This window comes from Ylistrum balloti, unplaced genomic scaffold (genome assembly GCF_031769215.1).
Source record: "Ylistrum balloti isolate Yb309-2 unplaced genomic scaffold, AGI_CSIRO_Ybal_v1 Utg370554, whole genome shotgun sequence".
NCBI classification, from domain to species: domain Eukaryota; kingdom Metazoa; phylum Mollusca; class Bivalvia; order Pectinida; family Pectinidae; genus Ylistrum; species Ylistrum balloti.
In genome coordinates, this window is record NW_026782349.1 from 243,166 (window position 1) to 270,532 (window position 27,367).

Here is a 27,367-nt window from a genome sequence, read left to right on the forward strand (position 1 = left end):
TAGCAAACGCTCAATTGCTCAGGATTGAGCACGAAACACTGAGAGATGGCGGACATTTCAACTTTTCAAGCACTAGATCTCCCACCTATTTCAAAGATAAAGTTTGATTTGATTCGCGCAACAAGGGAATGTTCACAGAGAAAACTCCTTAATAGTGCGAAATGGTTTGTATTAAGTAGTAAATAGAATTGATTGCAGCATGTGTTCAGAATATTGAACGCTCCTTTTGCAATTGGTAAATAGTTGAACTGGAACTTAAATTTTGCCAAGTCCATAGACTTGCTTGAAGGGTTCCATTCGTTCCGTACCATGACCGGTTCGTACTAGTCGTGTCGTACCACAGCTAGGTAGTTTTGTACCGAAAACGAAAGTCGGTACGTACTATTATTGTTACGTACCATACATACTTATGTCTGTTCCGAAAGCAGGGACGAAGTTGGTCCCACGGTATTCTACATTCTACATCGTCCACTGTTCTGTCATTTGGCTGACCATTATACAGTGTGTGCGCGGCGCTTCATCTGACAAATTTTATAAAAACAAGTATGATAAGATAATATTAAAGAAGAGATATATATTTGTACTGAATGTGTGTATTGTGTAGTGTGTGTCCTGTAACTAACTCCTTATCCCACTGCTAGTTTGACCAATCCGGCTACCGTAGCGGCCTCAGGAGATAAACTCCAACCGGCACAGCTCTACCAGTTTCAGAGGAGAAAGTCTGGATAGTGTATTAAAAAGAAAGAGTTGATTGCCCCTGCTTGAAGGATACCAAGTCAGGGGCCTCAGCTACAGTGGCTGGGAGAGAGTTCCAATGTGCGATAGTAGATGGTATCAACATTAGACTGCACTTTCGGTTGGATATTAAGGTTATAGTCAGTGTTGTAATTGTAAATCATAGGATGGTTACACTTTAACATGTTTTAAGCGATTTCCGATGTTTATACATTTTACGAACTAATCTTTGCATTTTCCGGTAGTCCGTTCCAAAGATCGACTACTCTGTAAAGAAGTATTTCCTGATATTCAGGTGTGATCTTAGTTTGGCTACTTTCAAGTGATAACATCTAGTTGTTACATATGGTGTTAAAGTGACCAAAATTTTCCGTAAACTTTGCTTCATAATTCCCAGTTTTATCTTATAAGTTTCTATTATATTCCCTCTCATACTTTGATATTGATTGTAGGTAATTTAAGCTTTTTAAGGGATCTTAATATGAAAGATGTGACATGTTTGGGAGAGTCTTGATTGCTATCAATTGCACATTAAATGAAATTAATAATTTTGTACTGCATGATATAGATTTTAAACTTTTATATATTGACATATATCTGAAATTGATGTATTTTCCAGAATATTTATTGATTTTATCAGAGACATATATACATCTCTAATTTCATTTATCAACTTATCCTAAAGAGCATTGCGGTAAAGATTGTATCTGAAGGAATTGATAATACCTACTGACTTTTCATTGATACTCTTGTACATGATGTATAATCTAGGTGCCTTTGATGAAAAAATCTCTTGTCAATGCAGTGTTGGTAATATTCTTCCAGATGTTTTTGTTAGTTGTCTTGAATGTTTTGACATAAAAAGACTTGAAAGGGATATTCTGCACTAGCTAGGATTTCATGGGGTGCTTTTGAAGAAAACTGAACAAAATCATCTACTTATGTTCTAATGGAGTTTGTACACCTCAATTTACCATTTATACAAACATATGATATAAGTCTCATGAAGTAATAGAATTGTAACCACAGCAGGAATTTTAGTGAACAGCATACACACATGTGTATTTATCCAATACTTTGCATAAAATCTTTGACTGTGTGAAGGAAGGCAACTGTGACAATTCTGCTTGCACATCAACCAAAACAAAAAAAAAACAAAAAAAGTGACGAGCAAACAAACTTGCTTAGAAAACAAGTTTTAGGTACAAATTTAACTTCATTGTTTGGTGCGTAACAATTCCAACTTTTGTTTTGGTAAGAGTATATAGTGGTATATATCAACATGGCTGTGGTACAAACTGACCCATAATTTTGGAACATCTATCAAATGCTTGGTATGATACAACTGGCACAGACCAGTCGTGGTAAGGAAGGACGGTTACTCTGCTTGAAGGCTGAAGCATAGATATCTGGCACACTAGTACAATGAAATTGAAAAAGACCATGATGTAAATATGTGAAAGGTAGCAAACTTCCGATGTGGTCAGATATGACATAATATCTTGTTTTGATGGATACTTTCAAAATTGCTATATCAATATGACATTTATATATACACAGTACCATTGTAAACAGAAGTGTTGCCTATTAACAGTAAGCCATGATAATAATCTGTGTTAATTTCATGTGAACGCTATGTTAACATGCCATATAACATATGAATGCTACATAAACATACAGTGTTAACTGTGAATGCTACATGAAAATACTATAATAAAAGAGAATGATACATTATGATACCAGTGGTTTTAGGACTCAGATATTTGAGTCCAGGGCTTGTGCTTTTCCTGTGGGACTTGCTCAGATTTTGGAAACCCATTATATCTCTTTGTAACTGGACTCATCAAATTTTTGGAAATGGTGCTCTGGACTCACCAGAAAAAAATCTTACAAAATTTACTGAATATATATATGTATATACTGCATCAAATTTGAATGCTTCATATTCATACCATATTACTTTTAAACATTATGTTGATGTACTTCATTACATGTGAACACTATGTTAATATACCAGGTGCCAAATAACAGGTGAAGGCTACATTAACATTCCATGTGACAGGTGGAAGCTACCCTATGTATTACATTTCATTTGAAAGCTACTGTAATATACTCAACCAAAAAAGAAAGGTTATCATGTTTCCTTGGCGAATACCTGTAAATGAGTGAAAACAAAATGACATTTGTGCAATATTAGAAAATGGTAATGTTTTACATTACAAAATCCAAGGGGGTTACCAAAATCATTGAAGCGTGAAAGTCTGTATTAGCGAAAGAGCTGCACGAGGTTTTCTGCGACTAACTTGTATCTTCGCTTGAATTTCATAAACATTCAAACTGACAACTGTTCCCTAGATCCTTAGGACTTAGAAATCACCGAATCCTGCTATCTATCAACTTTATCATTATGCCCCGGCTGTCACAAGTACAGAGAGAAAGGGCTGTAGGCATGATCCAGGCTGGGGAGTCTCGCCGTCGAGTTGCACGGCATTTTGGTTACAGTGTTAAGACAATTTGCCAGTTGGTAAGTCGTTTAAACCAAATTGGGTCAACATCCATCTAAATCACCTGATTTATCACCGATTGAGCATGTCTGGGACGTTCTTGGACGACGTGTGAGAGAACGTCAAAATCAGCCGTCAAACTTGCAGGAGCTGGCCCAAGCCTTGATCGCTGAATGGAACAACATCTCTCCTCGAATTATCGGTTTACGAGTTTTATGCGACGACCCTGCAATGCTGTTTACTTCGCATACCCGTTACTAATGGTGTTACCTTTGAAATTGACCCCAACGTCCTTTACAGTCGAATAAAATCAACTGAACACAAAGTTTTATAATAAATCATGACTGCAGTTTTATCAGAATTGATCAATTACTTTATTCGTACATGATTGGTAAGGATTTTGTGAAGGGGTTACACAGAATAAAGTAGTGTTACCTTTCTTTTTTTGTTTAGTATATACTGCAATCAGTGTCAAGCTATCCCTCTTTCCCTTTTCCAACAGTCAGTAGTATTCTTAATATTATAATTAAACACATGACATTATATGTGAATGTTTTCTGAATCCCTTGGTGTATTGTAGTTGCCTTAAGAAAAAACAATTGTGACACCTGTGAGGCGACACGCCTGTCGGCTAACAACAGACGCGTACCAGTGCTAGGGTAAAAACCAGTCAAATAATTGTTTAAACTTCTAAAACATCAAATTTTTATTATTAACACAGCGGAGGGTGTTATAATTGGTTGTTGACATCCTATCTATATATATCCATAGTGCTACGAAAATTCCCTGGAAAGAAAAATTCCCCTCGGACGAAACTTCTTCGGTAAGAAAATTCCCGACACCTCGTGAATATATGCATAGTCTTGCACAAACGCGATTTCCCGACGTCAGATATTGTTGATCGAGACTTGAAGATAGTAAAATTAGTCCAAAACCACACCCAATTTTATTTTGTTTCTTTGAAACGACGATTCACTGTTCGACTACTTTCACGACTACTGGTGAGACCCAGTGAAGTACGTGCCAATCTATGTTGCCCAAGCGATCGTCACTTTTTGAAGGGTCATTTTCCTCCTCACTGGATACATCGTCTTGTAATTCCAGTTCAAATCGGTAGGGCTGGATTCCGTCTTCAGACATATCATTCACACCATAATCAGACTCCTCAAAACTCATGCTCAAATCGCTCTCAGTTGCAGTGTCGTTGTCACTGTCAGTCATGTTGACTGCCATTTCTGTTGAACTTATGACGTCACGAGTAGAAGAGCCTCGATTCCGCGGAAATGACGATTCAGCTGATTAGGTCTGGGCGGACAGGTGAAAATCGACAACTTTGAGCTTTAATAACTCGACACTGGGGCGACGGATTTTGACGGGGTTTTCATTATTATTATTTTTACGGCATTCTTAACATTATATCTAAATATAAAATTACTCTCAGGGTACACTTTAAGATCATACTCTCCAGGGTCCTGAAGAGTGGTTAATGTTACATAATATATTAGTATTACTGTCATATCACATTTATTTGATTATTTATGATGTTTCAGGGCTGCTGAAATGTCATATGGTTTGGAAGTAGAGATAGAAACATCTCAGTTGCGACATCAAGACAGAGAGGTAATTAATGAGAACAGTTGACAAAAAAGTCATTGCTTCTGGAATCATCTTCACCACATTCCTGTGGACGAATGTTCATACTAGTTCATATATGTAGGTAAAGTAGGAAAAGTCCAGAGAAAACAATCACTGTTTACGTTATTTTACTAGGACTTCAGGCTTCATCACATTTTGTGAAATTTTCAGTTTCTTTTTTTATGTATTAAACACTCAGGTTATTTCATCTTGTTCAGTGTGTAGATACCAAGCAATTTAACATGTATGTTTTTTCTTTTAATTCAACATTCTTAGAAAGAAAGAAGAAATAGTTCAGGAGATAGCCATATATCATAACATTCTTTTTATTTTAAAACTTGGCTACATGAGTGTGATCTGACACAATTATATATTTCAATATTCACATAATCAGAATTTTTAGGTCACCTGAGCCAAAGACTCATGGTGACCTATTGCCATCATGATTTGTCTGTCGTCATGCGTCGTTAACTTTTCACATTTTCGACTTCTTCTCAAGAACCAATGGATGGATTTCAACCAAACTTGGCACAAAGTATCCATATAGTAAGATGCATCAAGTTTGTGAAAGAAAAGGGTGTGGCTTTAATAGGGGCTACAGGAGGGGGCAAAAAGGGGTAAAATTAGGTAAATCTTTAAAAATCTTCTTCTTATGAACCAAGTATCAGATTTTCCTAAAATTCAAAATTAATGATTCTGAGAGCAAGGTCTACAAAGTTTGCGAATTAGAAAAAAAATGGGTCATAAATAGGTAGGCGCTCCAGGGGGCACTAAAAAGGGGTCAAAATTCAAAGTTGACATTTCAACCAAATTTAGTATATAAGGTCCCCTTGTGAAGAACATGTGACTTTGAGTTGAAAAAAAGTGTCTGTGGGGTTCTTGGGGCCTCATGGGGGGCAAAAAGGGGTCAATAATTTTTTTTTTTTTGAAAATGGGTTCTAATGGCATTGACCATGTTTTTGGGTTACAACAACACTAAGCACTCAGCATCTGTGTAATAAGACACATTTAGTTTGGGGGAAAAAAGTAATGGCTGCAATAGGGGCCCCAGGTGGGGGTAAAAAAGGAGTAAAATTAGGTAAAGTAAGCTTCTTTAAGTTTACAATAGAAAAAGGTGTGGCCTCAATGGGAGCATATTTAAGGGGCAGAAAGGGGTAGAATTTGTTAAATCTTTGCAAATCTTGTTGTCCTGAACCAAAAGTGGAACTTCATATAGATGATCTTTAGGGAAAGGACTGCAAAGTTTGTGAGAATATAAATAACTGGTCCAAAATTAGCCCTTCTGATATTTGTTATGTATCAATCTTTAATAAAGACATGTTGTGTGTTTATGACAACCATATAGGCGAGAAAAAATGTGTAGCCAGATCTTTCATCAAACCCAGATCTTATTACTAGCTGAACCTTCTATGTTCTGAGCTACATGTATAATATGGTTCAATACCTGTGGTAACACTACATTTCTCAGCCTTGATACATATATATTCCCGTCTCAGAAGTACCACAAGATTTTTTCACATTGTTTTATGTGAGTATTTTTAGTTGGACGCCTTATTGTATAAGGCAAGGAAAAGATTGTGGATAGGCTTGAAATTGATCTGATTTTTTGTATACTTTAGCTCTACATGTATCTACTAAGCTATTTTTCAACTTGTAAATGAAAGCATGATTTGCTTTATATAAATGTGCAACCCTGGCCTCTGTTTGGCTAAGACATTTTGGACTTCCTCTCAAGAACCACTGGGTGGATCATGTTCAAACTTGGTACAGATGTTTTACACATGGTCCTTCACAAGTGTTGTTACATTTTTGCAACATTTTAAAATCCCTAAATTATTGACATATATTCCTCAGGTGGCCGTTAAGGCCCCTTGGGCCTCTTGTTCGTTTTATTTTTATCAGATTCAGCTTTTCATCGGTACAGTGGAACCAACTTAATGTCACGTCTGTTAATGTCACTTTCTGGTTAATATCACATTTTTTTATTGATTTCATAATTTATGATAGCAGTTTAGATATTTCAAAGAATAAACAAACTAAAGTTAAGGAAAATCATTATTCTTATTGGAGAAACTGATCAAATTACAAATTACTTGTCTTCAAACAATTTCTGTAAGAGACAATTCAGTTTGGTACATCAGGAACTAGATAGCCTATACAGCTCCATTATGAGTGCTTTTTGTTTTAGCCATTAAGTCAATTATGACAAGATGCATCTGTTCAATGTGCACATTTTGATATATAGCAGACATATACCTGGGACATTCAATGGAAACCTGCAATACAGATGTATTGCTTAGCACAAGACTGGCATATTAACATTATGATAACAATACAGAAGGTTGATATTGAACGTCCTTTATTTATAAATAAGACACTTACCAGGGAAGGAGGTCTGCGCTGGATGGCGATCAGGTACATAATGAGGGCACTGGGCAGGTACATGCAGAGTAGACAGTACAATGCATGTATGACACTCACTCAGAACTCAAATATCATTCACATCATGTGCAGTGTATGTGCCTGTTGATGACATTGTGTAACAACTTCACCCTACTACGTGTGTTTCCAGAATACTTTGTAAATATACAATAAAGAACATACACATAACATTGATTAATTTCTAATTTGTCTAGTTGTTTTCTCAGTGGAATTTCCATAAAAAGTGTTGGTAAATAATAACTTTGACAGGTGTATTGCTGCTTTCAATATGTACTGCTTCCTGACAATGCAATGTTCAAGCTTAATTCCTTATCTTCAACCTTCCTTTGTTCTTGTTTTTGTACTCTCTACAATAATTATATTCTGTTTGTGTATATACTTTGTATTTGTTACAGGACTTTTTAAAAGAATATGACCAGTACACACTGGCAGTGAGCTACTTTGACCTGAAGGAATATGACAGAGCTGCCCACTTTGTCCACGATTGTCATAGCAGTCAAGCCTACTTTCTCTACATGTACTCTCGCTACCTGGCTGAAGAGAAACGAAAAAATGACAATGCATCTGACTCCATAGGTTGGTGAAAAAATAAAATTTTTAAAATGTTACATGGGATGAAGAATATATTACAGATTCATCAATAGAAAAATAGCTTCTTAATGTGTAAATTTTGTACAATGTTCTATAATTGCTGATCATAATTGAGGGCTGTGGTGTTGAATACAAGCATTTTTAACTTTAGAATTTAGATGAAAACTTTTCTTATCAAGGAATGAGATTATTAAATGTCTTTTATTTAAAGGTCCTCCTAACAAACTAGAGAATGAACAGTTGAAGACCCTCAAAATGGAGCTGTGTAAAAAATATGCTAACAAGGAACTTGATGGTTTTTGTTTATATCTGTAAGTATTGGAAATTTGTTTTCATTTATTTTAAACATAGTAAATGTAAGGTTGACTTCCGAGACAACACATGTAAATTGTCTCGGTTTCATTTCCCATAAAACTTTGAAACATTTTCAGTTTTTCAATTTGTTTTGACAAAACAGATATGAATCAACATACCACTTAACAGAAGATGTTCTATTAAGCTTTTGTGACTTCATCCAAATTAACATATTTTTAAATTGGTTCCTTTTCTATAATGCTATATACTAAAGTTATAGGTAAACAGCGAGTTTGGTGTGAATTTATGATGCTAAACATTTCAACAGGTATGGAGTGGTTCTAAAAAAACTGGAATTAATTAAAGAATCAATGGAAATATTTGTGGAGGCAATAACACATGAGCCTTTACATTGGGGTGCGTGGCAGGAACTGGCTGGACTCATCACAGACAAGGAGACGGTAGGTGTTGGAAGGAGGAGCTGGATTCATCACAGTGAAAGAGATGATAGGTGTTGGAGGAGGCAAGGGAGGGAATGGGCTGGACTCATCACAGATAAGGAGACAGAAGATGTTAGAGGAAGGGAGGGGGCTGGACTCATCACAGATAAGGAGACAGAAGATGTTAGAGGGAGGGAGGGGGCTGGACTCATCACAGATAAGGAGACAGAAGATGTTAGAGGGAGAGAGGGGGCTGGACTCATCACAGATAAGGAGACAGAAGATGTTAGAGGGAGGGAGGGGGCTGGACTCATCACAGATAAGGAGACAGAAGATGTTAGAGGGAGGAAGGGGCTGAACTCATCACAGATAAGGAGACAGAAGATGTTAGAGGGAGGGAGGGAGGGGGCTGGACTTATCATAGATAAAAGACAGAAGATGTTAAAGGGAGGGAGGGGGCAGGAGTCATCACAAATAGAAGATAGTAGGTGTTAGATGAGGCAGAGGAGGGAGGGGGCTGGAGTCATTGATGATAAGGATAAGGTAGGTAGAGAGGGCAGGAGAGGATGGGACTGGACTCATTACAGATAAGGTGATGGTAAATGTCAAGGGAGGGTGGCTGGACTCCTAACAGATATGGAGATGGTAAATGTCAAGGGAGGGTGGCTGGACTCATCACAGATATGGAGATGGTAGATGTTGGGAAAGGTGGCTGATTGTAGATTGTAGGAATTTGTGTAGGTAATTTTTTTCTTTTTGTTTTGATGGTAAGACACACTTGATTTAAAGGAAAACAAAACCAGTTTTGATATTTATCACTAAGAGTGGTCAGCGTGAACTATCTTGTCCCCAGCGACACTTTGATTCTGTTAGTATTTTGTGTCCAACAGCTGTTATCCCTGTACCTGCCAAACCACTGGATAAAGAATGTGTTTCTAGCCCACATCTACCTCCAACTCCAACTGAATGAGGAGGCAATGAAGATCTACCAGAGCTTGGCAGAAAATGGGTTTGCCAAAAGTTCCTACATTGTATCACAGATAGCAGTGGCTTATCACAACATGAGAGGTGAGTAGTTCCAACATTGTATCACAGATAGCAGTGACTTACCACAACATGAGAGGTGAGTAGTTCCAACATTGTATCACAGATAGCAGTGACTTACCACAACATGAGAGGTGAGTAGTTCCAACAATGTATCACAGATAGCAGTGACTTACCACAACATGAGAGGTGAGTAGTTCCAACAATGTATCACAGATAGCAGTGACTTACCACAACATGAGAGGTGAGTAGTTCCAACAATGTATCACAGATAGCAGTGACTTACCACAACATGAGAGGTGAGTAGTTCCTACATTGTATCACAGATAGCAGTGACTTACCACAACATGAGAGGTGAGTAGTTCCTACAATGTATCACAGATAGCAGTGACTTACCACAACATGAGAGGTGAGTAGTTCCAACAATTTATCACAGATAGCAGTGACTTACCACTACATGAAAGGTGAATAGTTCCTACATTGTATAACAGATAGCAGTGACTTACCACAACATGAGAGGTGAGTAGTTCCAACAATGTATCACAGATAGCAGTGACTTACCACAACATGAGAGGTGAGTAGTTCCAACATTGTATCACAGATAGCAGTGACTTACCACAACATGAGAGGTGAGTAGTTCCTACAATGTATCACAGAAACAGTGACTTACCACAATATGAGAGGTGAGTAGTTCCAACATTGTATCACAGATAGCAGTGACTTACCACAACATGAGAGGTGAGTAGTTCCTACAATGTATCACAGATAGCAGTGACTTACCACAACATGAGAGGTGAGTAGTTCCTACAATGTATCACAGATAGCAGTGACTTACCACAACATGAGAGGTGAGTAGTTCCAACAATTTATCACAGATAGCAGTGACTTACCACTACATGAAAGGTGAATAGTTCCTACATTGTATAACAGATAGCAGTGACTTACCACAACATGAGAGGTGAGTAGTTCCAACAATGTATCACAGATAGCAGTGACTTACCACAACATGAGAGGTGAGTAGTTCCAACATTGTATCACAGATAGCAGTGACTTACCACAACATGAGAGGTGAGTAGTTCCAACATTGTATCACAGATAGCAGTGACTTACCACAACATGAAAGGTGAGTAGTTCCTACATTGTATCACAGATAGCAGTGACTTACCACAACATGAGAGGTGAGTAGTTCCAACATTGTATCACAGATAGCAGTGACTTACCACAACATGAGAGGTGAGTAGTTCCAACATTGTATCACAGATAGCAGTGACTTACCACAACATGAGAGGTGAGTAGTTCCAACATTGTATCACAGATAGCAGTGACTTACCACAACAGGAGAGGTGAGTAGTTCCAACATTGTATCACAGATAGCAGTGACTTACCACTACATGAGAGGTGAGTAGTTCCAACATTGTATCACAGATAGCAGTGACTTACCACAACAGGAGAGGTGAGTAGTTCCAACATTGTATCACAGATAGCAGTGACTTACCACTACATGAAAGGTGAATAGTTCCAACAATGTATCACAGATAGCAGTGACTTACCACAACATGAAAGGTGAGTAGTTCCTACATTGTATCACAGATAGCAGTGACTTACCACTACATGAAAGGTGAATAGTTCCAACAATGTATCACAGATAGCAGTGACTTACCACAACATGAGAGGTGAGTAGTTCCTACATTGTATCACAGATAGCAGTGACTTACCACAACATGAGAGGTGAGTAGTTTTAAAACCCTAAACTGAATTTCATTAGTTTGATTTTGTGATTTAAAAACATTGAATGTTTTATATTTGTAGAAAAATCCCTACATTTTGAGTCATTAAGAAAATCTACTAAACTGTCATGGTTCACATGTATGGTCAGTGACAGTGGTTTATTTTGTTGCTGTAGATGTAGATCAGGCAATGACTGTGTTCACAGAGCTTCAGGAAATGGACCCCTACAGACTGGAAAATATGGACATTTTCTCCAACCTGCTCTATATCAAGGTTTACTCTATATTCTATAATAATTCTAATAAAGAAAGAACATCTGATACTTGTAATGTTCATATCTAATGGCAGAAATTTTATATCAATTAATACTCCATAAGCTTAATCTTATATCTATCTATAAATTTAGTTGTTTGGATGGTGTTTGTTCAGAGCTCTCACACCCCATTTTGGGACTAGGGCCTGGGGCCCTTAGAATTGGGTAAAATAATGGTGTTTTCCTTAGAATTGGGAAAACTTGGGGTCTAAATTGGGAAAAAAGATACTATTTTGCATTGGGAATGGAGCCGAATATCAGCCCCAAATCTGGCAGATCGAGAGTGCTGTTGTTAAACTCTGATCAATATGTCACTCTCTTGAACATTTCTGTGTTAATTATTTCATGGTTAGAAAATTTACTGTTCTGATTAGTTCTAGAAGGTTTCCATCTCTACAGTCATTCAGATCAGAGAGATGTACATACACCAGTTATGTTTCCTAGTGTATCTCTATCTAAGTCATAATAGCACATGTTTGCTTATCACTTAACTATCCTGTTAACAGTTTAAAAACACCTATTACATAATTAATATGTGTGTATTATGACCTAGCAGAGCTGTGATTGCATGAAGGTTCCCATTGCTTTGTGGCATCATGTGGAAAGTGACATCATCAAAAAGAGATGGACCATAGATTTTGTATTAGCCTTGTAAAATTATATTGACACAAATGTTGCGAAAATATCCTTATTATGTGATAAACAGTGTCTTGCATATATTTCCATTTCATATCTCAGATTGAATAAAAATTTAAAAGACCTCCTTCATTTCCATTTGAATCAAGACTCATATAAGATCCTTTCTATTTAATGTTAGTTGTTGGTGCATTCTGAATGACATTATGATAACCTTGTGACAGATGGTCCCATGCTATTGTAGGAGATGAGAGCTGAACTTGCCAACCTAGCTCACAAGTGTTGTGATATTGATAAATACCGGGTAGAGACTTGCTGTGTTATAGGTATGTAATCTAAATACTTTACATGTGTATGTCAAAAGTTTATGATGTTGTACACTGCATTGTGATATACTGTGGACAAGGCTATGATATTGGTACACTGTGTTCTGTGATATACTGTGGACAAGGCTATGATAATGTACCCTGTGTTCTGTGATATACTGTGGACAAGGCTATGATATTGTACTGTGTGTTCTATGATATACTGTGGACAAGGCTATGATAATGGTACACTGTGTGTACTGTGATATACTGTGGACAAGGCTATGATATTGTACACTGTGTTCTGTGATATACTGTGGACAAGGCTATGATATTGTACACTGTGTTCTGTGATATACTGTGGACAAGGCTATGATATTGTACACTGTGTTCTGTGATATACTGTGGACAAGGCTATGATATTGTACTGTGTGTACTGTGATATACTGTGGACAAGGCTATGATATTGTACCCTGTGTTCTGTGATATACTGTGGACAAGGCTATGATATTGTACTGTGTGTACTGTGATATACTGTGGACAAGGCTATGATATTGTACACTGTGTTCTGTGATATACTGTGGACAAGGCTATGATATTGTACACTGTGTTCTGTGATATACTGTGGACAAGGCTATGACAATGGTACACTGTTCTGTGATATACTGTGGACAAGGCTATGATATTGTACACTGTGTTCTGTGATATACTGTGGACAAGGCTATGATATTGTACTGTGTGTACTGTGATATACTGTGGACAAGGCTATGATATTGTACACTGTGTTCTGTGATATACTGTGGACAAGGCTATGATATTGTACACTGTGTTCTGTGATATACTGTGGACAAGGCTATGACAATGGTACACTGTTCTGTGATATACTGTGGACAAGGCTATGATATTGTACACTGTGTTCTGTGATATACTGTGGACAAGGCTATGATATTGTACTGTGTGTACTGTGATATACTGTGGACAAGGCTATGATATTGTACACTGTGTTCTGTGATATACTGTGGACAAGGCTATGATATTGTACTGTGTGTACTGTGATATACTGTGGACAAGGCTATGATATTGTACTGTGTGTACTGTGATATACTATGGACAAGGCTATAATATTGTACTGTGTGTACTGTGATATACTGTGGACAAGGCTATGATATTGTACACTGTGTTCTGTGATATACTGTGGACAAGGCTATGATATTGTACTGTGTGTACTGTGATATACTGTGGACAAGGCTATAATATTGTACTGTGTGTACTGTGATATACTGTGGACAAGGCTATGATATTGTACACTGTGTTCTGTGATATACTATGGACAAGGCTATGATATTGTACCCTGTGTGTACTGTGATATACTGTGGACAAGGCTATGATATTGTACTGTGTGTACTGTGATATACTGTGGACAAGGCTATGATATTGTACACTGTGTTCTGTGATATACTGTGGACAAGGCTATGATATTGTACTGTGTGTACTGTGATATACTGTGGACAAGGCTATGATATTGTACTGTGTGTACTGTGATATACTGTGGACAAGGCTATGATATTGTACTGTGTGTACTGTGATATACTGTGGACAAGGCTATGATATTGTACACTGTGTTCTGTGATATACTGTGGACAAGGCTATGATATTGTACTGTGTGTACTGTGATATACTGTGGACAAGGCTATGATAATGTACACTGTGTTCTGTGATATACTGTGGACAAGGCTATGATATTGTACACTGTGTGTTATACTGTGTTATATTGTGGACAAGGCTATGATATTGTACACTGTGTGTTATACTGTGTTATACTGTGGACAAGGCTATGATATTGTACACTGTGTTCTGTGATATACTGTGGACAAGGCTATGATATTGTACTGTGTGTACTGTGATATACTGTGGACAAGGCTATGATATTGTACTGTGTGTACTGTGATATACTGTGGACAAGGCTATGATATTGTACTGTGTGTACTGTGATATACTGTGGACAAGGCTATGATATTGTACACTGTGTTCTGTGATATACTGTGGACAAGGCTATGATATTGTACTGTGTGTACTGTGATATACTGTGGACAAGGCTATGATAATGTACACTGTGTTCTGTGATATACTGTGGACAAGGCTATGATATTGTACACTGTGTGTTATACTGTGTTATATTGTGGACAAGGCTATGATATTGTACACTGTGTGTTATACTGTGTTATACTGTGGACAAGGCTATGATATTGTACACTGTTCTATGATAAACTGTGGACAAGGCTATGATATTGTAATGTGTGTACTGTGATATACTGTGGACAAGGCTATGATATTGTACTGTGTGTACTGTGATATACTGTGGACAAGGCTATGATATTGTACTGTATGTACTGTGATATACTGTGGACAAGGTTATGATATTGTACACTGTGTTCTGTGATATACTGTGGACAAGGCTATGATATTGTACTGTGTGTACTGTGATTTACTGTGGACAAGGCTATGATATTGTACTGTGTGTACTGTGATATACTGTGGATAAGGCTATGATATTGTACTGTGTGTACTGTGATATACTGTGGACAAGGCTATGATATTGTACTGTATGTACTGTGATATACTGTAGACAAGGCTATGATATTGTACTGTATGTACTGTGATATACTGTGGACAAGGCTATGATATTGTACACTGTGTTCTGTGATATACTGTGGACAAGACTATGATATTATACACTGTGTTCTGTGATATACTGTGGACAAGGCTATGGTATTGTACTGTGTGTACTGTGATATACTGTGGACAAGGCTATGATATTGTACTGTGTGTACTGTGATATACTGTGGACAAGGCTATGGTATTGTACTGTGTGTTCTATGATATACTGTGGACAAGGCTATGACAATGGTACACTGTGTGTTCTGTGATATACTGTGGACAAGGCTATGATATTGTACACTGTGTTCTATGATATACTGTGGACAAGGCTATGATATTGTACTGTGTGTACTGTGATATACCGTGGACAAGGCTATGATATTGTACTGTGTGTACTGTGATGTACTGTGGACAAGGCTATGATATTGTACTGTGTGTACTGTGATGTACTGTGGACAAGGCTATGATATTGTACTGTGTGTACTGTGATATACTGTGGACAAGGCTATGATATTGTACTGTGTGTACTGTGATATACTGTGGACAAGGCTATGATATTGTACACTGTGTTCTATGATATACTGTGGACAAGGCTATGATATTGTACTGTGTGTACTGTGATATACTGTGGACAAGGCTATGATATTGTACTGTGTGTACTGTGATGTACTGTGGACAAGGCTATGATATTGTACTGTGTGTACTGTGATGTACTGTGGACAAGGCTATGATATTGTACTGTGTGTACTGTGATGTACTGTGGACAAGACTATGATATTGTACACTGTGTTCTGTGATATACCGTGGACAAGGCTATGACAATGGTACACTGTGTTCTGTGATATACTGTGGACAAGGCTATGATATTGTACACTGTGTTCTATGATATACTGTGGACAAGGCTATGATATTGTACTGTGTGTACTGTGATATACTGTGGACAAGGCTATAATATTGTACTGTGTGTACTGTGATATACTGTGGACAAGGCTATGATATTGTACACTGTGTTCTGTGATATACTGTGGACAAGGCTACCCTGTGTGTACTGTGTTGATATACTGTGGACAAGGCTATGATATTGTACTGTGTGTACTGTGATATACTGTGGACAAGGCTATGATATTGTACACTGTGTGTCTGTGATATACTGTGGACAAGGCTATGATATTGTACTGTGTGTACTGTGATATACTGTGGACAAGGCTATGATATTGTACTGTGTGTACTGTGATATACTGTGTGTGTACTGTGTGACTGTGATATACTGTGGACAAGGCTATGATATTGTACACTGTGTGTCTGTGATATACTGTGGACAAGGCTATGATATTGTACTGTGTGTACTGTGATATACTGTGGACAAGGCTATGATATTGTACACTGTGTTCTGTGATATACTGTGGACAAGGCTATGATATTGTACTGTGTGTACTGTGTGTGTTATACTGTGTTATATTGTGGACAAGGCTATGATATTGTACATGTGTGTGTGTGTACTGTGATATACTGTGGACAAGGCTATGATATTGTACTGTGTTCTGTGATATACTGTGGACAAGGCTATGATAGTGTACTGTGTGTACTGTGATATACTGTGGACAAGTCTATGATATTGTACTGTGTGTACTGTGATATATTGATATTGTACTGTGTGTACTGTGATATACTGTGGACAAGGCTATGATATTGTACTGTGTGTACTGTGATATACTGTGGACAAGCTATGATATTGTACTGTGTGATATACTGTGGACAAGGCTATGATATGTGTACTGTGATATACTGTGGACAAGGCTATGATATTGTACTGTGTTACTGTGATATACTGTGGACAAGGCTATGATATTGTACTGTGTGTACTGTGATATGATACTGTGGACTGTGATATAAGGCTATGATATTGTACTGTGATATACTGTGGACAAGGCTATGATATTACTGTGTGTTGATATTGTGGACAAGGTGTGTACTGTGTATACTGTGGACAAGGCTATGATATTGTACACTGTGTTCTATGATATACTGTGGACAAGGCTATGATATTGTACTGTGTGTACTGTGATATACTGTGGACAAGGCTATGATATTGTACTGTGTGTACTGTGATATACTGTGGACAAGGCTATGATATTGTACTGTGTGTACTGTGATATACTGTGGACAAGGCTATGATATTGTACTGTGTGTGTGTACTGTGACATACTGTGGACAAGGCTATGATATTCTACTGTATGTACTGTGATCTACTGTAGACACGGCTATGCTATTGTACTGTTTGTACTGTGATATACTGTGGACAAGGCTATGATATTGTACTGTGTGTACTGTGATATACTGTGGACAAGGCTATGATATTGTACTGTGTGTACTGTGATCTACTGTGGACAAGGCTATGATATTGTACTGTGTGTACTGTGATATACTGTGGACAAGGCTATGATATTGTACTGTGTGTACTGTGATATACTGTGGACAAGGCTATGATATTGTACTGTGTGTACTGTGATATACTGTGGACAAGGCTATGATATTGTACTGTGTGTACTGTGATATACTGTGGACAAGGCTATGATATTGTACACTGTGTTCTGTGATATACTGTGGACAAGGCTATGATATTGTACAGTGTGTACTGTGATATACTGTGGACAAGGCTATGATATTGTACTGTGTGTACTGTGATTTACTGTGGACAAGGCTATGATATTGTACTGTGTGTACTGTGATATACTGTGGACAAGGCTATGATATTGTACACTGTGTTCTGTGATATACTGTGGACAAGGCTATATGATATGTGATATACTGTGTGATATTGTACTGTGTGATATACTGTGGACAAGGCTATGATACTGTGTGTACTGTGTGTACTGTGTGATATACTGTGGACAAGGCTACTGTGATATTGTACTGTGTACTGTGTGTACTGTGATATACTGTGGACAAGGCTATGATATTGTACTGTGTGTACTGTGATATACTGTGGACAAGGCTATGATATTGTACTGTGTGTACTGTGCTATGATTGTACTGTGTGTACTGTGGACAAGGCTATGACTGTGTGTATTGTACTGTGTGTACACTGTGTGTACTGATATACTGTGGACAAGGCTATGATATTGTACACTGTGTTCTGTGATATACTGTGGACAAGGCTATGATATTGTACACTGTGTTGGACAAGGCTATGATATACTGTGGACAAGGCTATGATATTGTACTGTGTGTACTGTGATATACTGTGGACAAGGCTATGATATTGTACTGTGTGTTCTGTGATATACTGTGGACAAGGCTATGATATTGTACACTGTGTTCTGTGATATACTGTGGACAAGGCTATGATATTGTACACTGTGTGTTCTGTGATATACTGTGGACAAGGCTATGATATTGTACACTGTGTGTACTGTGATATACCGTGGACAAGGCTATGATATTGTACTGTGTGTTCTGTGATATACTGTGGACAAGGCTATGATATTGTACACTGTGTGTTCTGTGACATACTGTGGACAAGGCTATGGTATTGTACACTGTGTGTACTGTGATATACCGTGGACAAGACTATGATATTGTACTGTGTGTACTGTGATATACTGTGGACAAGGCTATGATATTGTACTGTGTGTTCTGTGATATACCGTGGACAAGGCTATGATATTGTACTGTGTGTTCTGTGATATACCGTGGACAAGGTTATGATATTGTACTGTGTGTACTGTGATATACTGTGGACAAGGCTATGATAATGGTACACTGTGTGTTCTGTGATATACTGTGGACAAGGCTATGATATTGTACACTGTGTTCTGTGATATACTGTGGACAAGGCTATGATATTGTACTGTGTGTTCTGTGATATACTGTGGACAAGGCTATGATATTGTACTGTGTGTACTGTGATATACTGTGGACAAGGCTATGATATTGTACTGTGTGTACTGTGATATACTGTGGACAAGGCTATGATATTGTACACTGTGTGTTCTGTGATATACTGTGGACAAGGTTATGATATTGTACACTGTGTTCTGTGATATACTGTGGACAAGGCTATGATATTGTACACTGTGTGTTCTGTGATATACTGTGGACAAGGCTATGATATTGTACACTGTGTTCTGTGATATACCGTGGACAAGGCTATGATATTGTACACTGTGTTCTGTGATATACTGTGGACAAGGCTATGATATTGTACACTGTGTTCTGTGATATACTGTGGACAAGGCTATGATATTGTACACTGTGTGTTCTGTGATATACTGTGGACAAGGCTATGATATTGTACACTGTGTTCTGTGATATACTGTGGACTATGATATTGTACACTGTGTGTTCTGTGATATACTGTGGACAAGACTATGATATTGTACACTGTGTTCTGTGATATACTGTGGACAAGGCTATGATATTGTACTGTGTGTACTGTGATATACTGTGGACAAGGTTATGATATTGTACTGTGTGTTCTATGATATACTGTGGACAAGGCTATGATAATGGTACACTGTGTGTTCTGTGATATACTGTGGACAAGGCTATGATATTGTACTGTGTGTTGTGTGATATACTGTGGACAAGGCTATGATATTGTACTGTGTGTTCTGTGATATACTGTGGACAAGGCTATGGTATTGTACACTGTTGTGTGATATACATTTGACAAGGTTATGATATTGTACACTGTATTTGTAGGTAACTACTATTCTATACGACAACAGCATGAGAAGGCGGTACTGTACTTCCAGAGGGCACTAAAACTTAACCCCCACTACTTATCTGCCTGGACTCTGATGGGCCACGAATTCATGGAACTGAAGAACACGTCTGCTGCTCTTCAGGCTTACAGACAGGCAATAGGTAAAAAAGCTGACAGTTTAATTCACTTTAAAATAATATTATTTCTGTATAATTATACACAGTTATTGTTTAACAGAGAATGTTATGAAACCAGAGGCATTCACAGAGAAGAACTACAAGCTACCGTCAGGTGAAGAGTATGGATTTTAATCTCACACAGTATGAGTCAATTTCTGTACAGATGAACTTCAGCATTATGTGATAGTTAAAGGCTTTATGCTCACATAGTCTAAAGGTGGCATTGTTTTTATATTTGGCTGGTATGTTCCTAGGATAATGACTGACAAAGTTTGCAAAAAGAAATGACCTTGACCTATATTCAAAGTTACAGGGGTCAGATTTGTAAAAACTTCAATGACTTTTTCTTATAAACTAAAAGGCCTTGATGCATGTTATGTGATTGGTTTGTACCTATGATGAAGCTTGACAAAGTCTACGAATATAAATTACCTAAACTTATATTCAAGGTCACAAGAGTCAGATTTTTTAAAACCTTTTAATGATTTTTTTTTCTGATGAACTAAAAGGCCTACAGGCATGATATTTGGCTAGTATTTTACTAGGATGAAAACTATCTAAGTTTGCGAAAAAGAATGACCTTGACTTACATTCAAGGTCACAGGGATGAAATTTGTTAAAACATTTAAATGACATCTTCTCATGAACTAAAAGGCCTAGAGGCATGATATTTGGCTGGTATATAAATATATGCTAGGTGAATGCTGTAGGCCCAATGGACCTCTTGTTATCCCTCAGAATCAGACGAGAGGTCCGATAGTGGAAATGGTGTAAAATTTTCCAAAAAATTAAGTTTTGGGTGAATAAGGTTATTTAGATATCATTTATTGGAATGTTATAGTTTAGACTGATTCCACTTTTAGTACAGCTAATTAACCATGTTGAAATGTAACTCTTTTAAATCAGAGGTTGAACGGCGAGACTACCGAGCATGGTACGGACTTGGACAAACCTACGAAATCCTGAAGATGCATTACTACTGTCTCTACTACTATCGACAAGCCCAAAAACTCAGGTGAGTTATTGTATTATTCTAGCTGTGTAATGATATGTCCACTTATCAATTTACTGCGATAGCTTTTGTCTCGATAGCAATAAGTGAATAAGATATTTTCACGGCAATAACTATTGCAATAGTTTGTTCATCTATTGATTGTTAATGATAGTTCCTTTTAACTAAATAAAAATGCTACTTGAAAGCAAGATTTTTCACCAAGTTATTGCCTATTTATAAAAGCATCTTTGGGACCTTGATGGGGGTAACATTAGGTAAAAGAATGGCACAATGACCTGCTTAGAATAGAAAAAGAAAAATGAGAGTTTATATATTAAATAAGTATTGTATTGTTATTGTTTCCAATATGGTGTAATTAAATCAACAAATTATAGTAAGGGAGATGGTGACTTTAATTCTGGGTCCATTTTTCATCCTTGAAATGGCCCATTTCGATAAACAACATAGTGGAAGGTAGTGGCATTTCAAAAATTGTTCCTAATAAACAGTCACGACGGCAGTAGGACAACATTTTGTTACATGAAAATTAATGACAAAGTGTCGCATAACTGTTCACAATTAATCTCCAGTTTGTGAAGTACGGACACTTTTGTTTGGTAAATAGCTATATATATCATACCTTTACTATTTAGGCCTACTAACATTAAATATACATTTCTTTGATATGGCAAAGATTTATAAAGTCAGACTTCAACCAAATAATTGTATGACTGCGGAATTTTTAATCACCTTTTGAAACGTAAGTCAAGTTTGAAATAAAGATGCAATTATACTAATCTATCATAAAACTAAGACTATCATTGTGCAACATACCTGATTGTCTACATATTGCCAAAATATGATATTTTCAAAAATGTTCAGCTCTAACATTTGGTAAATTGAGTATTTATTTGTTGATTAGAAAACACATGCTAAGGTTAAATCACCATCATGATAGTATTGCAATACTCACCTAACTATCATAATAATATCACAGTAGTTATTTTACTAATGCAATACTAACGTGATAGCTTTTTTGATCTCAATGGTCATCTCAAATTGTTGTCCAACCCAGAAACTCATATGATGATTCACTATTTTTCACAGTCACAGACAGTCAGGTGCATCAGTACTTACATCACCCCTAAAACCTCAGGCAAAATGCTATAACTAATAGGTCTTTTGAATATGCAATAGAACTTCAGGAAAGTTTGTATTTTCATTGAACTTTAAACCTCAAGCATGTCAACTTAGATATTCTCCATTTGCCCAGTTTTTTTTATAAAAGTAAGGAAGGTGAATTATAAAGACAAAAGCAGACCAGTTATTCTGATTTCGTATGTTAATAGATAAGACTTAATTTGGGATTATTTGTATACATATTTTGTGTGTATTTAGATTTCTCAGCATTCATTTTCAGACCAAATGACTCACGCATGGTAATGGCACTGGGAGAGACTTATGAGAAATTAGATAGACTACAGGAGGCCAAGAAATGTTTCTGGAAAGCTAACTGTATAGGTGATATGGAGGGAACAGCTCTCATCAAACTAGCCAGGTAAGTAATGGGTAGAGAGGGAACAGATCTCATCAAACTAGCCAGGTAAGTAATGGGTAGAGAGAGACAGCTCTCATCAAACTATCCCAGGTAAGTAATGGGTAGAGAGGGAACAGATCTCATCAAACTAGCCAGGTAAGTAATGGGTAGAGAGGGAACAGATCTCATCAAACTAGCTAGGTAAGTAATGGGTAGAGAGAGACAGCTCTCATCAAACTATCCCAGGTAAGTAATGGGTAGAGAGGGAACAGATCTCATCAAACTAGCCAGGTAAGTAATGGGTAGAGAGGGAACAGCTCTCATCAAACTAGCCAGGTAAATAATGGGTAGAGAGGGAACAGATCTCATCAAACTAGCCAGGTAAGTAATGGGCACAGAGGGAATGGCTCTCATCAAACTAGCCAGGGAAGTAATGGGTAGAGAGGGAACAGCTCTCATCAAACTAGCCAGGTAAGTAATGGGTAGAGAGGGAACAGCTCTCATCAAACTAGCCAGGTAAATAATGGGTAGAGAGGGAACAGATCTCATCAAACTAGCCAGGTAAGTAATGAGTAGATAGGGAACAGCTCTCATCAAACTAGCCAGGTAAGTAATGGGTAGAGAGGGAACAGCTCTCATCAAACTAGCCAGGTAAGTAATGGGTAGAGAGGGAACAGCTCTCATCAAACTAGCCAGGTAAATAATGGGTAGAGAGGGAACAGATCTCATCAAACTAGCCAGGTAAGTAATGAGTAGATAGGGAACAGCTCTCATCAAACTAGCCAGGTAAGTAATGGGCACAGAGGGAATGGCTCTCATCAAACTAGCCAGGGAAGTAATGGGTAGAGAGGGAACAGCTCTCATCAAACTAGCCAGGGAAGTAATGGGTAGAGAGGGAGCAGCTCTCATCAAACTATCCCAGGTAAGTAATGGGTAGAGAGGGAACAGCTCTCATCAAACTAGCCAGGTAAGTAATGGGTAGTGACTACTGCCAACTGTATTGGTGATATGGAGGGAACAGCTTTCATCAAACTAGCCAGGGAAGTAATGGGTAGAGAGGGAACTGCTCTCATCAAACTAGCCAGGTAAGTAATGGGTAGAGAGGGAACAGCTCTCATCAAACTATCCCAGGTAAGTAATGGGTAGAGACGGAACAGCTCTCATCAAACTAGCCAGGTAAGTAATGGGTAGAGAGGGAACAGATCTCATCAAACTAGCCAGGTAAGTAATGGGTAGTGACTATGGTAAACTGTATAGGTGATATTGAGGGAATGACTATCATCAAACTAGCCAGGTAAGTATTTGTAATTAACTACATAGGTCAGCATGGTCACTACCTTCATTAGATAATCTATAGAAACTGGTAAGGACAATTTGAAGTGCTGGTGACTATAAAAACTTTTTTTGGCAAGGAAATGGCTTCGAATGTTAGCCCTACTTCTCAAATGACTAAAATGTTATTGAATGTTAGAAAAGAAAATGTCAGGAACTGAGATAGATATGAGATATGGCTAACTACAAACACTTCTTGTCACAGACTTCACGAGAAACTACACGAGGAGGACCAGGCAGCCTCGGCCTACACAGACTATATCAATGAGGCCAGTAGACAAGGGGTAAGTTGTGTTGTGTATCATCACAAATTTTAACAAAAACATTTTAATGGTTAGGATTAATTACAACCTGAAGTACATCAAAAGAATCAAATACATATGCTGTTATTGTCCTTGCTTTAACAAAAAATGTTAACCTTTATCAAAGTTAGTTTTTCTCTGACATTTTTTCATATTTTCACTTTTGTCGACTATTATAAGGAAGTTTGTTATTTTATGTAAACAAGCAGCCAATGATATGTACAGTACATTCTCTAATTGTAATCGTTATATGCCATCTGACCTTCCATCAACTTTTCCTTTAAAACACTTCTTAGTGCATAAGTAGATTTCAGCCAAATTTGGTCTGAAACATAATTGGGATAGGCAATCATTTCTTAAATCCAGAAAATTGTGACAGAGGGGCAGGGCCCCAAATGGGGAATTTAGCTACAATTCTGCTTTAAGAGCCCTGCTCTTCCTGAACACCACACATATTTCAATCAAATTTGGCCTGAAGCATTGTTAGAGGTGGGCAATTATTTCATAAATAGATAAAGTCGATTTAATCCTTGGGATGGCGATGGGTTCCTAAACGAGAGATTTTGGCACAAATTTCTCTTTCCATTGTAAGTACTCCATAATGCCTGAGTGGATTTCAAACAATGATTTCTGCAATGAATTATTCGCTTGTTGGATGACAAAGCCTATGGACCTCTTGTTTATCTGTTCTGGTCATGGTTTAAGTTTGTTATAGATCAGAACGTAAATATTGAAGAAGTATTTGCCATGTTTAAGGAAATAAACTTTACTAGAAACCTTACTTTGTTTGCTAGAACTATAATCCAGAAGACCAGAGTCAAGCCTACAAGTATCTGGCTAACTATCACCTTAAACTTGGACAGCTGGACGAAGCTTTCACTGCAGCCCAGAAGTGTTCAGAATTTCCAGAGGTCAGTAGCCATGTCTCTTTTTCTCTCTTTTTATTGTAGGCTATATGTTATTAGACACATTTTGTTTTGATAAAATATAGTAATATTGGTTAAAATCAAACTGGAACTAGATAGCCAGAACAACCATTATATACCACATCATGTACAATTACACTACATGTCATTTGTAATTTACACTATAAACAAAGATTATCCAGTACATGATGATTATTTTGGCAGCCTTTGCTTTGATATCCATGGGAGTAAATGCTGTTTGTAAGGTATTTTGTGATACTTTTTATCAAAGTTGAAAAGATGAAAATAGAATTATTGAAATTAGAATAAATGGTTGTTTTTACAGACCCGAGAAGAAGCAAAGGGTATATTACGTGACATTCAGAGTCTTCGTGCACAGAAGGAAGGCTTAAGCACTCCTATGAGAATGGATGACAGTATGGGATCCATTACAACAGAGCGCTTCCACACTAACGATCATACACCGATTGGTCGCCTCTCTCCTGTCAACCTTAAGTTCACACCTTGACGAAAAGTTCTTGGGCTAATAATGTTGCACAACTTTTTGTTAGTGTATAAGATAGCAGAGAATGGGGACAGATTTGTGTGATTTACTCTAGGTGGAGTGAACTAGGTGAAGATCGCAGGTCAGCACCCTTACCTGTCTGTTACTACTCATTTAACTGATAAGATAAGTTAATCTGAAACTTACAGCCAGTAAGCCTGACCCAAGAATTATTTTTCTAAGTAGAAAAATTAATAGCTTAAAAATCAGAAAACTATATATGGAACAATGCTGGTAGTAATCTTAGGACTAGTGAAATAATCATATTAGAGGCCCAGTCTACTGAAAGCATCAGATTGGTGAAATAATTAGATTGGAGAATCTACTGGTAGAAATCTAACTTTGCCTAGGACTGGTTAGGTAATTAAATGGGAGGCTCTGCTGGTAGGAATCTCACTTTGCCTAGGACTGGTTAGGTAATTAGAGGGGAGGCTCTACTGGTAGAAATCTCACTGGGCCTAGGGCTGGTTAGGTAATTAGAGGGGAGGCTCTGCTGGTAGGAATCTCACTGGGCCTAGGACTGGTTAGGTAATTAGAGGGGAGGCTCTACTGGTAGAAATCTCACTGGGCCTAGGACTGGTTAGGTAGTTAGATAGGAGGATCTACTGGTAGAAATCTCACTGGGCCGAGGACTGGTTATGTAATTAGATAGGAGGATCTACTGGTAGAAATCTCACTGGGCCTAGGACTGGTTAGGTAATTATAGGGGAGGCTCTACTGGTAGAAATCTCACTGGGCCTAGGACTGGTTAGGTAATTAGAGGGGAGGCTCTGCTGGTAGAAATCTCACTGGGCCTAGGACTGGTTAGGTAATTAGAGGGGAGGCTCTACTGGTAGAAATCTCACTGGGCCTAGGACTGGTTAGGTAGTTAGATAGGAGGATCTACTGGTAGAAATCTCACTGGGCCGAGGACTGGTTATGTAATTAGATAGGAGGATCTACTGGTAGAAATCTCACTGGGCCTAGGACTGGTTAGGTAATTATAGGGGAGGCTCTACTGGTAGAAATCTCACTGGGCCTAGGACTGGTTAGGTAATTAGAGGGGAGGCTCTACTGGTAGAAATCTCACTGGGCCTAAGACTGGTTAGGTAATTAAATGGGAGGCTCTGCTGGTAGGAATCTGTGGACCAAGGACTGGTGAAATATATGGGAGGCCCTGCTGGTAGAATTCATACTGGGTCAAGGACAGGTGAAGTAATCAGACAGGAGGCTGTACTGATGTCTGATCTGACAACTCATCACACTAAGACTGTTATAGTGTGATGATGTAGTTTATTGTTGTTACTGTATTATCATGTTAAAATAAAGTGAACGTAATGGAAAATTTGTTTTTTATAATTAACATATTAAACAATGAAGGGGAATAAGCATTTTCTCTATCATAAAGCTGCTATTGCCCATGAGATATGTGATCAAAACATTTTATTTTGAGAAAAGTGCACATCATAAGTTTATCCTGCCTGGAATGTATTTTCAAATAAAATATTCCAGAAGGCTCTTGGCACCCACCATCATGGCCT

General features: G+C 37.7%; 1 protein-coding gene across 1 annotated transcript; it reads left to right on the top strand.

Annotated features, from left to right (window-relative positions):
* Nucleotides 1-45: 45 nt before the first annotated feature.
* LOC132556208 (cell division cycle protein 23 homolog) lies at nucleotides 46-27,171 on the top strand. Its single transcript, XM_060220601.1, has 14 exons — nucleotides 46-164; nucleotides 4,790-4,859; nucleotides 7,712-7,892; nucleotides 8,119-8,218; nucleotides 8,530-8,662; nucleotides 9,532-9,709; nucleotides 11,589-11,686; nucleotides 12,607-12,688; nucleotides 20,030-20,194; nucleotides 21,119-21,227; nucleotides 22,627-22,764; nucleotides 24,281-24,359; nucleotides 25,172-25,288; nucleotides 25,629-27,171. The coding sequence occupies exons 1-14, from the start codon at nucleotides 46-48 to the stop codon at nucleotides 25,809-25,811; spliced, it is 1,752 nt and encodes a 583-aa protein (XP_060076584.1). The 3' UTR covers nucleotides 25,812-27,171.
* Nucleotides 27,172-27,367: the final 196 nt, after the last annotated feature.

What these genes read in the sequence shown, in the direction of transcription:
- LOC132556208 (XM_060220601.1), top strand. Translation starts at nt 46, where the DNA reads ATGGCGGACATTTCAACTTTTCAAGCACTAGATCTCCCACCTATTTCA. An exon ending in GATGGTTTTTGTTTATATCT is followed by an intron (nt 8,219 to 8,529) that starts GTAAGTATTGGA and finishes ACATTTCAACAG; the next exon opens with GTATGGAGTGGTTCTAAAAA. An exon ending in AGAGACTTGCTGTGTTATAG is followed by an intron (nt 12,689 to 20,029) that starts GTATGTAATCTA and finishes CTGTATTTGTAG; the next exon opens with GTAACTACTATTCTATACGA.